The sequence below is a fragment of the Crocodylus siamensis genome, chromosome 4 (genome assembly GCF_052110815.1).
Source record: "Crocodylus siamensis isolate JL-2025a chromosome 4, ASM5211081v1, whole genome shotgun sequence".
Taxonomy (NCBI): domain Eukaryota; kingdom Metazoa; phylum Chordata; order Crocodylia; family Crocodylidae; genus Crocodylus; species Crocodylus siamensis.
The window spans coordinates 200,743,616-200,759,314 of NC_143398.1; the positions used below are offsets into that span (position 1 = coordinate 200,743,616).

At 40.2% G+C, this 15,699-nt stretch overlaps 1 protein-coding gene across 1 annotated transcript in view; it reads right to left on the reverse strand.

Moving 5' to 3' along the window:
- Positions 1-1,955: 1,955 nt before the first annotated feature.
- AGPS (alkylglycerone phosphate synthase) overlaps positions 1,956-15,699 on the reverse strand; it is a 128,400-nt gene continuing 114,656 nt past the window's right edge. The window contains exon 20 of the mRNA XM_090045377.1: positions 1,956-2,954. Coding sequence (XP_089901503.1) covers positions 2,833-2,954 — 122 coding nt within the window. The 3' untranslated portion in view covers positions 1,956-2,832. The remainder of the gene's footprint in view (positions 2,955-15,699) is intronic.

The window sequence follows — 15,699 nt, forward strand, 5'->3', positions numbered from 1 at the left end:
TCATGTATGCTTTAGAGGTGCCAGGGTTTATTAAGCTTTGAATAACTCATACGAAACCATTTAGAAGAAAGAAAAATCAAAGAGAAGAAAGTAAAATATAGTTGTACCAAGGGGTAGTCATTATTAAGTGCTCACATTAAAGTTCTACTTTGTCCTTCTCAGACATATTCATTGCTATAATTGCACACCAGAGCCTTCATTATTTCATCTTATTAAATCAGACATAACTAACTTGCATGGTTTGTGAGCTTTTACTTCATAACATCCACTTTTCAAGTCACTTGGTTTTATTTCTTGGCAGCCACATTAAAAAAAAATATCTGTGTAACCTATCAACATTAGAAAAGATGGGCAATATGGGTTAGAAAGGTAGCTCCTGGAGGGAAAAAACAGTAGTACTTTAATTCAAAATGAGCCAAAAGGTTTTTGGGGGAAAGAGTACATTAGCTCATACTGAGCTCAAAATGACCATGAGGAAGTCAAATCCTTGTTGCTTTAATTCTGCATGTGCCGTCACATACAAGAAGCAATTTTTCAACTATCTGCACACATTCCTTCAGAATTATGATTCTTCATAGCTAGACATGCTATGCTTATATTCAGGCACATAAGAAAAAAACCCCTTTCATATGTACTGAGTTTTAATGCATTGCAGAGTGACACAAACAGTCAGCAGGATTCTGGCTGCTAGCATGTAATCACCACTGGTATAGCATGAGAAGTTGAGAAACCTTCTGCATTAAATACACACACACAGACGCACCCACACCCACACACACCCTTCTAGAGCAGTGGTTTTTAACCATTTTTCAGTTACAGACTCCTAAAAAATTTCAAATGAAGATGCAGACCTGTTTGGAAATTTCAAATAGAGATGCAAACTCCTTCATGAGTATTCACATACTTTTAATTGATCATAGTCATCTTTCACAGACCCCTTTGACAGTCTGTGCACCCCCGGGGTCCACAGACCACAGGTTGAAAACCACTGCTCTACAAATTCACTTTGTTGACAAGTACCTAGTGTAGATATTGAATAAGGAACACTTAACCACATACAGTGCTGGAAATCAGAATTTCCTAGAACCGAATACTAATTTAAGTACTGCTGAAATATGAACTCCACGGGCCAAAACTTTAAAAATAAGATTCAGGAGACTAGATTCACTTTTTCTCTCTCTACATAAATTACATGAAATAAAATCCCTTAAAAAAAGACCCTGCATTAAAATATCATTACTTCCCATTTCATGACCTATGGACATATTCAAGTAGTTTTAATTAGGTATCTTCTTGGGTTCATAGAGTTTAAAGTGCTGTTGAGTATTCATGATCTTTTAGATGTTTTTTAATTAGATAGCCTAAATCAGTTTTAAAACAGTATCAACTTTTTGGTTCAACACTATATTTTTTTAATCATATAGATTATAATCTTCAATGTTTTGTTACTGAAATTTGACAGATAATTAGATGGTATTTTGAAACAGTTTTAAACTTTCTTTAGTTTATTACAGATATAAAAAGGAGTCCAAATTGCTCAGAGTTGTAAAGTTAGTTAACTAAAGAGACAGTATGTCCTCTTAAAGGAAAAAATGGTATTTTGTATTACTACACGTCTTTTAGATATCAAAAACTTGGCAAGTTTAAGAAAAGAATGCACTTAAAACATGAGTCTTGAATATTGACAGCAAATAGTTTAAGTTTTCATTTTGCTAATTTTAAGATCTAGGTTTCAATGTAAAAATGTTTAGTGACCGATAGTTGCACTGACTAAGAAAAGTTGTGCATGTTGATTACACTGATTATATCTGTAGTAATTCATCAAGTAAACCAATAATTCAAAAAGGCCATAAGAAGTTACAGAATATTAAAACTGGAAACTTCATTTTAAGATAACATTATATCTTCCGTTTTAGTCTAATAAAACTGTTGAGACCACTTCAAATGACATGGTGCTGGGAAAACTGTTTTATTTTAAAATAACCAAAACATTTTCTATTGGAAAAGGGTTCGTTCCACATCTCTGCAAAAATAAGGAAGTGAAACCAGACACATTAGGACTGCAGTGATGAAGGCAAATTTATATAAACAAACCTGTTTGTAACATACAGTGAGAAATGTCTGCTGTTCTGTACAAAACTTATGACTATCTAGGATATATTAAAGATTATCCCAGCAATACAAATATAAAACTCAGACAACAAGAAGAGTTCTCAAAGATTTCATAGTTTTCATTGATGCTGAACAGGAGACTGGCAAGCCACATATTCTATAGAAGCATGCTAATCTTCTAAACAAAGCCTGCGTTTATTCTTTTACACATTTCTGGATCTGCTACACACTTAACCTTTCAGCACACAGGAGCATTCCTTGATGTAATCCACATCTCATCTGTTTCCTAGCAGCTTTCCTCTAGGAAGAGGCTGGGTGAGCAGCTGCTTCTGTAGAAACCACTGGTGTCAGTCTTTGTTCGGCTTGTAGGGGATGGCTTAGTAAAAAAACAGCTGGCTGTATCCAACATGGAAACTACGATCATCAGCTGTGATGCCTAACCCAACCTGAAATACCAAATCTGCATTTCCAGGCTGATAAAATACCTTGATACAACTCTGTTTGGATGCCTGTTGAGAGGTTTAGGAGCATACGTAAATCTGTAAACATTAAACAATGAACATTTACATTTTACTGGAGGAAAATAAAAGTAGGAAAAATACTAGCTTTTATAGTTTAGTCCATGTTATATTTGATTACTGGGATACCAATACAATGAAAATGTTTAAAAGGAATTTTGACAGTCATTTTTAAATTTAGTACATCAGACCTTAAGTGGTTTTATAAAAGGTTTCTGTTTCCAAAGATATTATTAGGGTCCAGGTATTCTTTGACAGACCTAAGCATTCCCAATCCAACATCAGAGATGGTCTCCTTCATCCACTGTTTCCGCAATTTCCCCACTGGAAAAACAAAAAACAAAACGTTTCAATATAAGGTATGATACTAGGAGCCAATCAATCTTGTGACCATGAATGAATAAACACTGTGTGATAAATGCTTTTATTCAAAAATGAGAAATGTTTTGCTTTATTTGATTTATTGAGCCCACCAGACTATCAAGCTCATTAAGCTCAGTGTACTCCCAGAGGAAGCCTGTGTTCCATGCTGTCTACTTTCTTTGCAAACTATGAAATTTAGATGAAGCTAGGTTGAGAGGTGTCATATTACAAATAGTAATTATATAAATTTTAAAAAGTCCCCAGAACCTCACTAGAATGGGAAATTTAAAAAATGTTGAGAGGAAATGATTAAAAGCACACAAAAATGTTCTGCTTCGTTTAAAAATAATTTTCCTTGCATAAAGCTACCAAGCAAACAAGTGACCTTAAAAACTTTTGCTTTAAACAGTATTAACCAAATTTCTAATGTCAACACCACTTTCTAAACTGAAGTTTAAAAAATGAGAGTGTAAAAATTCAATTTTATTTATCTAAAACAGTCTCAGTTTAGAAAAATTTTACACGTATTAAATACATTTGATAGTTGCATAGAAGAGCATAAAGAGTCTAGTTTTAGATTAAAATGTGTATTTAAAGGAATCAGTTCCATACAAGATACAGTTACATTTACATTTATTGGAGAAAAGTTTAGTAATTTATAACTTTTATCACAAAAACAAGTCCTAATAATGGTTAACTTACATGACCAAGTTAAAGGAATATTCATTTATAAACTAACTCATCAACCCTGATTTAACAGGTCATTCAAAATAGGGGACATTATTTAATTCAAGACAGTGTAGTATTTAACATGTCAGCCTAAGACACAATCCATTTGTCAGTATGTGCTGATATACTATAACATCTGTCTCGAAAACCTTTAAGAGTATTTGAAACTAAATTCAAGACATCTTTGTGTCCCATTCTCAGGGTAACCATCAAACTGTCATCAGAATAATAAATGATGGGGATACCACTGGAGAACAGAATATTTTTGTTTATACCTTAAGGAATAGAAGCTAGACACAACACTGACTGAAAACCCCCCCACAATGTACAATAATGCAACCTCCCCTTCCCCACCCCCAAATCAAACCAAACCTGAAATATTGTCAAATGCACTGTTTCTACTGGTATATAAATAATAAGCAAATATTCCAATTAATAGTACAATTATTAAGTATTCATATGATGCAGAAACATCCGTCAATCTTACTTTATAGTGCTAAGAAATCCCCCTCTAAATAAACTGTCATTACAATTTCACTGTCTCCTAGATATTTAAGTCTAGTTAAATAAACTATAATGACTGTGTATATGGCTTGACCATCACTTCATGCCACCCACACTAGCTGTTACAAACTAGGAGTTGAAGAGCAGTCATTGACATTCTCAAACGTTATCTGTAATGTAGTTTCAGTGAACGTGTCCTGTGGTTACGGATGTAATTGTCCTGAAAAGACTGCAAACAACTGCTCCAACAAGATGGAGCACATTAGAACCACAGCAGGATGCCCAACAGCTAGCATGCCTGCCTCTTCTAACACCTCCAGTAATAATGCAATTCCATGAGGAACTGAACTACTGTCTGAGCAGCCACCAAACAGCCATTGCATATTTAATGAAGTCGCTCACCAAGTGCTGGAAAACAGAAGGTGCTTGGAGTGCATCATTAGTTCTGTCAAAGTGATAATTTACACATCTATCTTGTCAAATTTTCTATGGTTTATACTTTTACAATAATAAATCTAACATACATTTGATTAGTGAACTGGAAAGTAAAAAAAGCTGTACAGCAGATATTGGTGGTCCTTCATGAACATATTTAATATGATTTTAACCCCTTGGTGGCAATAGGTTGTGAGCTCCTGCTGCCCACTTTAATGACTTTACATAGGCTTGTCAGCTATTACAACTTTAGGTATCAAGGGGTTAAAAACTAAGAAGTTAAAGCAGCATTACTAGGGAATTTAAACTTCCCTATAGCTGCATCTCTCATACAATTACAAGGGCAAAGAAGCCGAGAAAAAGGCTAAGAATAAGGCTTGGGTATAGATCATACACAAAAAGCATTTCTCCTCTAGAATCATACTCAAGCTTTATTTCCGCCTTAGCTATTTCATTCATTCTCTCTACATAACATTCTATCACATCAGAAAATAAGTTAACCTACTCCATGTAAAAGAGCTTTTAGGGTCTGCAAGCATAGACATACATGCCCATGCTTCTAAGGATATGAAAAAAGGAGCAACATTACTTAAAAGGAATAAAATGTTTATACTGAACACAAGTAATTTAGCTTCTTACTTACAAGAATAACTTGGAGACAGCTGTAAAAACGACTAGGGGAAAACTTGAAGCTGAAGGAAGTCTTTGCTTCCAGAACAAAACTTAGATCTTTGAACCTAATCTAGTAAGGACTATAACAAAGGAAAGTGTAAATAATTTTAAGCTTCTGTATTTAAAGGGTTACATTGAAAAGCCACTTACATACAAGCAATGTACATACATGGACCTGTGTGCAAGAAGTAATGTACATATCTTATGCTGCATAAAGAGTTTGAATATTTATCAACATCTCATCATCATAACCCTTCCTTGGTCCTGCCCTCCCCTTCCCCTTAATCCTATTAGACAAAACTCTATTCACATGGCAATGTGGCATCACCATGATGCTACATTCTTTTAAGCAGACAAGGTTCTTTGCATGAATCTGATATCTTTTATTAGACCAACTTAAATAGTTGGGAAAACAATTATTAAGCAAGCTTTCGGGTTCAAAAACCCTTCGTCAGGCTAAGGAAGTTTCAGCAATTGGTGTGTGCTCTTCCTGGATGGAATGAAAAGAAGAGCACGCACCAACTGCTGAAACTTCCTTAGCCTGATGAAGGGGTTTTGAACCCGAAAGCTTGCTTAATTGTTTTCCAACTATAACTTGGTCTAATAAAAGATATCAGATTCACCTGAAGAACATTGTCTGCCTATGTCCTTAGACCAACACAGCGACAACCTATACCCCTGTAACATTCTTTTAAAGGCTTTCAGACTAGTTGTTTAAGATGAAGGTCATACGGCTGATTTTGAAACTAAGACAAATGAAAAAAGCCCACTCCCCAAACTGTGCTTATAATTGATTATGTAGCTGCATAAATAAGTAATGAAAGCCACCTACTACATTTCCATAATTATTACACAAAACAAGAAGTAGTGACAAGGCAAATTCAACAAATATTATATAGATGTCTTATCAATGAGCTGCAATAGCCATGCAGTTTCTCTAGGCCTACACATTCGTAGGAAATTTTTGTAACGTTTCCCCAGAAGTGTGGCTGAGGTCCATGAACCATATACATACACAAAATTTAGTACCACAGGATTCTCCCCTAGCCAATATAACTAAAATACACTGTACTTTCAAACCAATATCTACCTGTCCTGCTGATGAATGCCTGATGTACTGATACAGCTTGATACTGCGTCCTATTTCAGTTGAAATCAGTGAAAACCAAAACATTCCTTAATAAAAATGAGTTATCATCATCCTCTAACTCCTCTTAAGTGAGATATATGTAAAGGTGCATAGAGGTAGTCTAAATCTTTTGTGCATTAACCGCAAATAAAAAGTCTAACATTAAGATCTTGTCCACAGTGAGGAAAATTTCAGGGGCATTCACTGCATTAGATCATTTGTTGCACCATTTGTCCTTGCACTGGGGGATGTGCGTACATCAGCCAAAGTACATGTTGAACATTTGGCAGTGATTCACATGCTCCCTATCAGTGAATCCAATGCTGTTCCTGGAGCCTCAGGCAACCTTTTTAAGCAAGCTGTTTCTCTTCTAGTTGTTACTGTTCCTTTGAGATAGATCCTACCACAGTAATCCAGTCTCTGTGGTAATCAAACTCTATGATTGCCACATGCTCTACTTGGAGCAATTACTGAAAAGTACCTTCAGTTAATGCAGAATACTGTTCATTTCTGTAGCTTACAATCTGTGCTTTTCTGTTCAGAAGAGGAATTCAATGGTCTGTAAGAGCCCAGTAACCTTTAACTGTCTACTATTAAGGAAGCTGTGCCTGCGGGCAGCACTCCAAGGTAGAAAGGTAACATTCTCAATACAATCTCATTCTCAGAGTCCTGCTGTCTGATAACCCAAACCTAAAGTTCTGGCAAACTTTAGATTGTAATGCAAGACCCTCTTTGGTCAGGATCTCTGACTAACCTCTCCTTGTAGGTACCTATATTTTTTTAACTGTGTTCTGAAGAACTTCTGTTAGCAGCCATTTCTGAGGATGTAAAAGACACCAAGGTACAGGACAGCAGGTTGAAGAAACCATGGAAAACTTTCAAGTTGGCACTTAATAGATTCTGAATGTTAAAACTAGTGTTGCTAAACGATGAAAGCACAAAGAAAAGCAGCATCTTAAGTGTCCAAAAGAGTAGATTTTTATATTTTACCAACCAAATGTTCAACTACATTTGGCTTTGCTGGACCTTAAATTTTAACTAAGGCTAGAGACCCAAGTAAAACCCAGATATTGCATGCATTGGGGTTAGTAATTTATACTGTACTAATACAGCAGCATGCCAAAGACCAGCATACTGGTGTAAGCTGGAAGATGCAGAATAGAGACTTTGAATAAAGTGTCAAGCCATCTGACTTGTGGCAACAGCATTTCAGTTCTTAAGTATAAAACTAGTGTTGCATCAGTTGTGCTTCCCTTTCCTGAAAACATTTGTGTAGCACAGACGATGTAAAATTGCCGGTGCTTCCAAACACTAAAGCATTAGCTGTGCAAGGCTGGGTATACAGCATCAGATATACTTTGAAAATGCAACAAAAACTGAATTTCATGGAATCAGGCATTTTTTGTCTAGTTGCAATCAAAATCCATGTTTTGGACTGAAACTGATATTTTGCTTCATGTAGGCACCAAACATGCTCTTCTGCCTGACAAAGACCTGACTGCAGTTTTCTCTGTGTACTGCTTTCATAAGAAGGGGATTGCGTTACCTAAGCAACAGCCATGCTGAGGAGAAAAAGTGAGACAAAAAAGGGCTTTCCTGGCTTATCTTTGAGGAAATATGCTAAACGATATGATGGCAGGGAGAATGGTGACAACAAGAAGGAGCTTTGGGCACTGGGCAAAATTTGTAATTGAGGGTCAACCTAACAGGACTGCATCCAAAAAAGGCAAATGTGGGGCAACCTGCACTGTGGGTATCTTGCATAATGCAGTTTAGGCAGAACAGATTTAAGGCAAGTTGGGGTTCCAGATGCATCTAATGTAGGTTTACCTGCATCTTCACCCCCATGGCCCAGCCCCCACAGCATGTCTACTACCTTCTCGAAAGGAGCCAATAATAGCATGTGGCCTAGAAAAGATAAGACTTTACCCAACTGTCACTTTTACTAAGAGTTGGATGCTGTCTCTACAGCCACTTAACTGCTAATCTTAATGGAAGAACCTTTCCCCACTGACCTAGAAGTTTAATAAAAAAGGTTGTCTCAGTAGTTCCATTAACATACTGTGGAAAAAATGTCAAATCCAATTCTGAGAGACTGAAGAATACCTGCTTTGGAATTTATGTCAGTTGTGCTACAGTGGGTGCCTCTATACGTGCATTAATGCAACTTTTCTAACATGCATTAAATTCAGTACTTTTCAGCATTTCTACATATGCTCCAGGAGGCGCTTTAATTAGAGCAGCTCTGAGTCACGTGTATCAGTGTCTCTGGGATGAAAAATGGCAATGGGGATACTTTAACTAAAGCTTGTCAAACAAGCTTTAAAGCGCCATCATTTTTCAGTGCAAGGACATTGATACACCTGATGCTGGAGTCTGCTGGAGCGCAGCAATTACCACACTCCAGCAGACTATTAATGCGCAGTAAAATAATCTATTGCACATTAAAATGCAGGCATAGATAAATCCAATATGTAGGAAATATGTATTGGTATCCTGTATCTGGCAGTTTTGTATTTGCCATTCAAATAACTCAAAGTAACACTTCAGAATTCAGAGTCCAAGAAAGTCCTCATTTATATTGGAAAACTGTTTTGAAAAAGCAGAGGAATGCAAATCTTGCCCTAAAAACCACTATGTAAAAGAACTGAAAGATTATAGAAGAATATGGCATATGAGAACAGTGATCAGGCAGAGAATAGGCACACCATCCTTCACTGGAACCTATATGGAAAATCCTCTAACAATTATAACTCATACTAGAAGAAGATTCAACTCTTAAAGTGCTCTTTCCAGAACCACCCATCCTAACCTTTAAACAAGCACTAAACCTTCAACATCATCAGAAGCAAACTTCCCATGGCACAAAGCACACCAAGTGGATCCAGACCATGACAAGACAAAAAATGTAAAACCTGCCACCACATCCCCCACAATAACTATACTCCACAACACAACCATCACCATTCCTGTATCTTACACTTGAATCTCCAGAAAAGCAGTCTCTCACCAAGTGCACTAAATGTCCTGATAGAAAATATGTAGGAGAAACCAAACAACAGTGTACCAGAAAGCACACACACCGAAAATCTATCAAAGACAAAAATACCCAAGTTACCTGTAGGTGCATACTTTTCATAAGATACCCACTCCATCTCCAATCTCTCAGTTCTAATCCTCAAAAGGAATTTACAAAACACCTTTTCAGACATTGGATTTATGGCACATTATAACCTGCCTGACATCTGATAACCCCAGACAGCCTTTCTGCATTTTACCAGCTACATTTTATCACCTTCTCCCCTCCCCACCCAACTACCTTTCACACCCACTGTCTTCTGTTCCCTTTGAACCTCACTGCCATGCATTTGCATTTTCACAGAGCTGCAATTTGCATTTTGGCTTCTATTCTACCCAGGAAAAGCACACAAACACTAATAGACAAACAAGCTTCTTTGTGTGAATATGATATCTTTTATTAGACCAACTTAAACAGTTGGAAAAAAATTTTTAGCAAGCTTTTGGGTTTAAAAACCCTTAGGTCAAGCAGAGGAAGTCTCTGCAGTTGGTGTGCGCTCTTCCTGGATGGAATGGAAAGTAAAGAAGCCAGAGGCTGGGCTGGTATGCATGTAAGATAGGCAGTCAGTGCAGATGTAAATTGAGGAGTCAGTGGGTGAGACACAGGCTGGATGTGGGGGGAGAAGGGAGATACAGACTTTCCCGATGCCTGAAGAAGGGTGTTTGTGCCCCAAAGCTTGCAAAGAACAATTTTTCCAACTATTTAGTTGGTCTAATAAAAAGATATCACATCTACCCAAACAACCTTGTCTGCCTATGTTCGTAGGCTAACAAGGCTACAACACCATTTTGAGCTAAACACTTAATGACAGACAGACATTCCCTCTATGCCATGCCTAGAATTGCCACTGTGACCCATAACCAACTCACTTGATCTGCCTACATGCAGCCAAATCCCAAGCATGAGGCGATGTTATTTCACCAGAAGAGCAACTGCAGATTTTTCTATAGGGGACCAGTATTTTTTTTTTAATGATGCCTGCTCAGCAGGTACAAGTAAAAATACTTTAAAATAAAAACCATTCCATAAAATAAACACTAATTCAAGAATGCATGTTTGTCCAAAATATGATCTGTGCAAGCGACAATTTTCTAGTGTTTTAGAGGTATAAAACAGAAAAACAGCATAAATGGAAGCAACTTATACAAATGGACATTTAATTGTATAAATGACTGAAGACAGCATTAAGCTTAGTTCACAATGTATAATGCTGTGTAGTACCATGACTACAATTGCCTAGAGTTTCTCTTCATACCTCTGTAGAAGGCAGTCAGAAATTAAAAGTATATCTTATTCTTATGAATAAAATCCGTAAAGTGACAGGACCTTTAAAAACTGACTAAATGAATTTTAAAGTGGAATGAATCAGTATATTGCAGAGCGAGCATGTATACAAATGCATGACAGCAAGAATGTAATTTGTTTTAAAATACTTTTGTTAAGTACCATACTAGTTCCTGCAGGCAGCCTACCCTGCTTGGATATCAACATGCCTAGTGGAGATTTAAAAGGACTCATTGCTGATACCAGGGGAGCAAGAGAAAAAGTGATGCTCAAAGTGATTCCCTACCATCTTCTCTGACTTAAGGTGGGTAGATAGGGAAGAAGCTGGATCCAGTATCATAAATGCCTCTTTTAGTAAGAAACACAATGGAAGGTTTAAAAACAGGGGTGTATCAAACATACAGTTCCTGGGCTGGATCTGGCCTGCAAAGATAGGTCATGTGGCCCATGAGGCTTCTCATGGACTGGAAGACCCACTTAGGCAGGCTGGTTTTGGTCCATGCAGTGTGTTGCCACAGCTACCACGGCAACAAAGCAGGGTTAAAGCTGCCACCACGTGCATCTACCTGGCCCTCATCTGCTGCTGAATTTAGTGTTTTTATTTGTTGTTGGTGACTGAGAATTATCAGCAGGGGAAACAGGGGAACAAGTGGCAGATGCATTAACTCCCTGATTTGTGGAGTATTTATCAAGCAGGCCAAGGCACTTAAGGGAGCCCACCCCTGCTCCAGCCCTTTAGCAGGGCTAAAAGGTCTGGGGGCACAGGTGGTGATCTTGTCGATCCTCCCAGTCTCGGGGTATGGGCTGAGGAGGGAGAGGAGGATCCACATAGTCAACCAAAGATTGCGGTGCTGGTGTCATCAGGAAGGCTTTGGCTTCCATGACCACAGCCCGCTCTTTGGCAAGAGAGGCAGCGAGCCCGCTCTTTTGGCGAGAGAGATGGCCTCCACTTCTCTCCCCTGGGGAGGAGGCTCTTCTCAGCCAGACTGGCTGACCTGCTCTACTGGGCTTTAAACTAAGCCCATTGGGGGACGAGGGGGACTACCACCACTGCTGGCCTGCTGAGCAACCCTTGCAAAGCCAGCAGGCCAAGGTACTTAAGGAAGCCCACCCCTGCCCCAGCCCTGGTACAATCTGTGGACCAGGCAAGAGCCCCCAAGGGGACACTTGCCTGCCTGTACACAAATGCCAGGAGCTTGCCCTCCTGCTTAATACAAATAATTATGATGTCATAGGGATAACGGAGACCTGGTGGGAACTCCACCCATGACTGGACCATGGGTATTGATGGCTATACCCTGTACAGGAGAGATTGTGTAGCTAAAAGGGGTGGGGGTGTAGCTCTCTATGTTAAGGAAAGCTACACATCCCTGCAAGCTGATCTTGGCGACCAGGGTGGACGACTAGACACCCTCTGGGTAAAAATCCGTGGAGAACACGGCACAGAGGACACAATGGTGGGAGTCTACTACAGACCTCCCACCCAAAGTCCTGAGCTCGACCAGGAGCTTGTCTGGGAACTGCCGGAGGCCACATGCTCCACGACCATGGTTGTCATGGGTGACTTCAATTACCCGGACATCTTGTGGGAGGATCACTCAGCAAAAACTGAGCGGTCAAAAAGCTTCCTCTCGTGCGTGGATGACCTCTACCTGACTCAAGAAGTCTATGGGCCAACAAGAGGCAAAGCGCTGCTCGACCTGGTACTGGCTACAAGGGATGACCTAATCAGCGACCTAGTTATCGATGGGAAACTGGGCGACAGTGACCATGAGCTGATCACCTTCACCATCTGCTGTAAAGCTGGCAAAATCAGTCAGCAACACAAGTCCTTGACTTCAGAAAAGCCGACTTTGATGAGCTCAGGAGGCTGGTCAGCGAGGCCCTAAGGGACCATAACCCCAGGGAGAAGGGAGTTCAAGAAGCGTGGCTGCTCCTGAAGGGAGCGATCCTCAAATGTACAAGCTAAGACTATTCCATCTCGAAGGAAAGGCAGCAAGAGGACACAGCAGCCCCCCTGGCTCTCCAAGGACCTAGCAGACCTCCCGAGGCTAAAAAGAAAGGCCTACAAAGGATGGAGGATGGGATTCATCTCCAAGGAGGATTATTCTGCACTGGTCCAGTCCTGCAGTGAGCAAACCAGGAAAACCAAGGCTGCAACTGAACTCCAACTAGTTTTGAGCATCAAGGACAATAAAAAGTCGTTTTTCAGATATGTGGGGAGCCGGAGGAAAAGCAAGGGCAACACTGGACCCCTGCGAAACCAGATGAGACAGCTGACAACTGACACTCAGGAAAAAGCCAGCCTATTAAATGGTACTTTGCATCAGTCTTTCACCAGTCCCATGGGACACCCATGCCCGCTACAGGACAGGGAGGTTCGGGTGAGGGAGATCCCCTGCCCTCCATTAATGCTGACCTCGTGAAGGGACACCTTGAGAAGCTGGATACCTTCAAGTCAGCTGGCCCTGACAATCTACACCCCAGGGTACTCAAGGAGCTGGTGAGCGTCATAGCCCAGCCCCTGGCACAGATCTTTGAAAACTCCTGGCGCTCTGGTGTAGTGCCTGAAGACTGGAAGAAGGCCAATGTGGTACCAATCTTCAAGAAAGGGAGGAAAGTGGATCCAGCTAACTATAGGCCTATCAGCCTGACTTCTAACCTGGGGAAGATTTTAGAAAAAAGGCCATCCTTAATGGACTGGCCGACGCCAACATCCTAAGGGATAGCCAGCACGAGTTTCTTGTGGGTAGGTCTTCCCTGACCAATCTCATTTCCTTCTATGACCAGGTGACCTATCACCTGGACAAGGGAAAAGAGATTGTTGTCATATATCTTGACTTCAAAAACACCTTTGATCTAGTATCCTATGATTACGTGTTGGTGAAACTGGCCAATTGTAGCCTTGGGTCCACCACGATCCACTGGCTGAAAAATTGGCTCCGTGGTCAGACCCAGAGGGTAGTAATAGATGGAAGTCACTCATCATGGTGTCCTGTGACCAGTGGGGTCCCCCAAGGCTCTGTCCTTGGACCCATGTTGTTCAGCATCTTCATTAATGATGTGGACACTGGAGTCAGAAGCGGACTGGCCAAGTTCGTTGATGACACCAAACTTCGGGGCAAAGCATGCACACCAGAAGACGGGTGGGTGATCCAGGCTGACCTGGACAGGCTCAGCAAGTGGATGAACGAGAACATGATGGTGTTTAACACCGAAAAATACAAGGTTCTCCACCTTGGGAAGAAAAACCTGCAGCATGTCTATAGGCTCAGCAGTGCTACGCTGGCTAGCACTACGGAAGAAAGAGATTTGGGGGTCATCATTGACCACAAGATGAACATGAGCCTGCAATGTGATGCTGCAGCTACTAAAACGACCAAAACACTGGCTTGCATCCATAGATGCTTCTCAAGCAAATCCCGGGACGTCGTTCTCCCCTTGTACTCGGCCTTGGTGAGGCCTCAGCTGGAGTACTGCGTCCAGTTTTGGGCTCCACAATTCAAAAAGGATGTGGAGAAGCTTGAGAGAGTCCAGAGAAGAGCCATGCGCATGATCAGAGGTCAGGAAAACAGACCTTACGACGACAGGCTGAGAGCCATGGGGCTCTTTAGCTTAAAAAAGCGCAGACTCAGGGGTGATCTGATGGCCACCTAAAAGTTTATCAGGGGTGACCACCAGGATCTGGGGGAACGTTTGTTCACCAGAGCACCCGAAGGGATGATGAGGTTGAACAGTCATAAACTACTACAAGACCGTAAACGGTCATAAACTACTACAAGACCGTTTCAGGCGGGACACAAAGAAGAATTTCTTTACTGTCCGAGCCCCCAAGGTCTGGAACAGCCTGCCATCGGAGGTGGTTCAAGCACCTACATTGAACACTTTCAAGAGTAAAATGGATGCTTATGTTGCTGGGATCCTATGACCCCAGCTGACTTCCTGCCCTTTGGCGGGGGGCTGGACTTGATCTTCCGAGGTTCCTTCCAGTCCTAATGTCTATGAAATCTATGAAATTTTCCAGTAAACAACAGGTATCTGAATTAAAGCACTGGGTCCATCAAAAGTCCAACTACGTTCTCCTTGCAGTGGCCAATCCCTGCTGCTTTAGAGGATATTAGTGGCTCTTTAGTTCAGTTGGTTAGAGCAGGGTGCTTACACCACCAAGGTCAGGCTCAACCCCCAGCTGGAAGTGATCTTTTTAGGTCCCTTTCAGCTTTACTTTTCTACGAAATCAATGAGGATGCCTAACCTTCCCACAAAGCAAAAATGACCTAAACAGTGATAACTTAGACTGCAATTTTGTAGCAACACCAGCTTAGACTAAAATTCCTGCTAGATTTATGAACCAGATGCACACAACTGTAATAACAAAGTTACTTCTGACATCTCCAGATGTTTAAACCCAAATGTTACTAGTAAACATGTCATTTTAAAATTAAAGTATGAAGTTCAAAATTATTTTTTTTGCAAGTTTATTGTTGGTTACTAAAATGGATATAAACTTTACCAGTAGAATTCAGTAGTCACGAAAAAGTTCTCTTAGTAGCCATATACCACTGAAAACTGATTTTAAATTACAAACAGAATCGATTCATCATATCAGACAGTTTTCTATTCCAAAAAGCAAAAAAAGAGCCCTGTGAAGTCTTACAACATTTAGAAAAGATGGCAAACACTAAAGCAAGCCTCTGGGATGAAATGTAGATGACAGAATGAGGAAAAAAATCTGTGATTTTAATACTGTGTCATATTTTACAGTAGGTATATCAATGTTAGAAGGCGGCCAATGTTTAGATGTTACTTGTATGTTTCCTCTCTTTTGGGAATGACTCTTCCTGTTCAATACTGCAGGCTAGATCCCGGAGTATGCA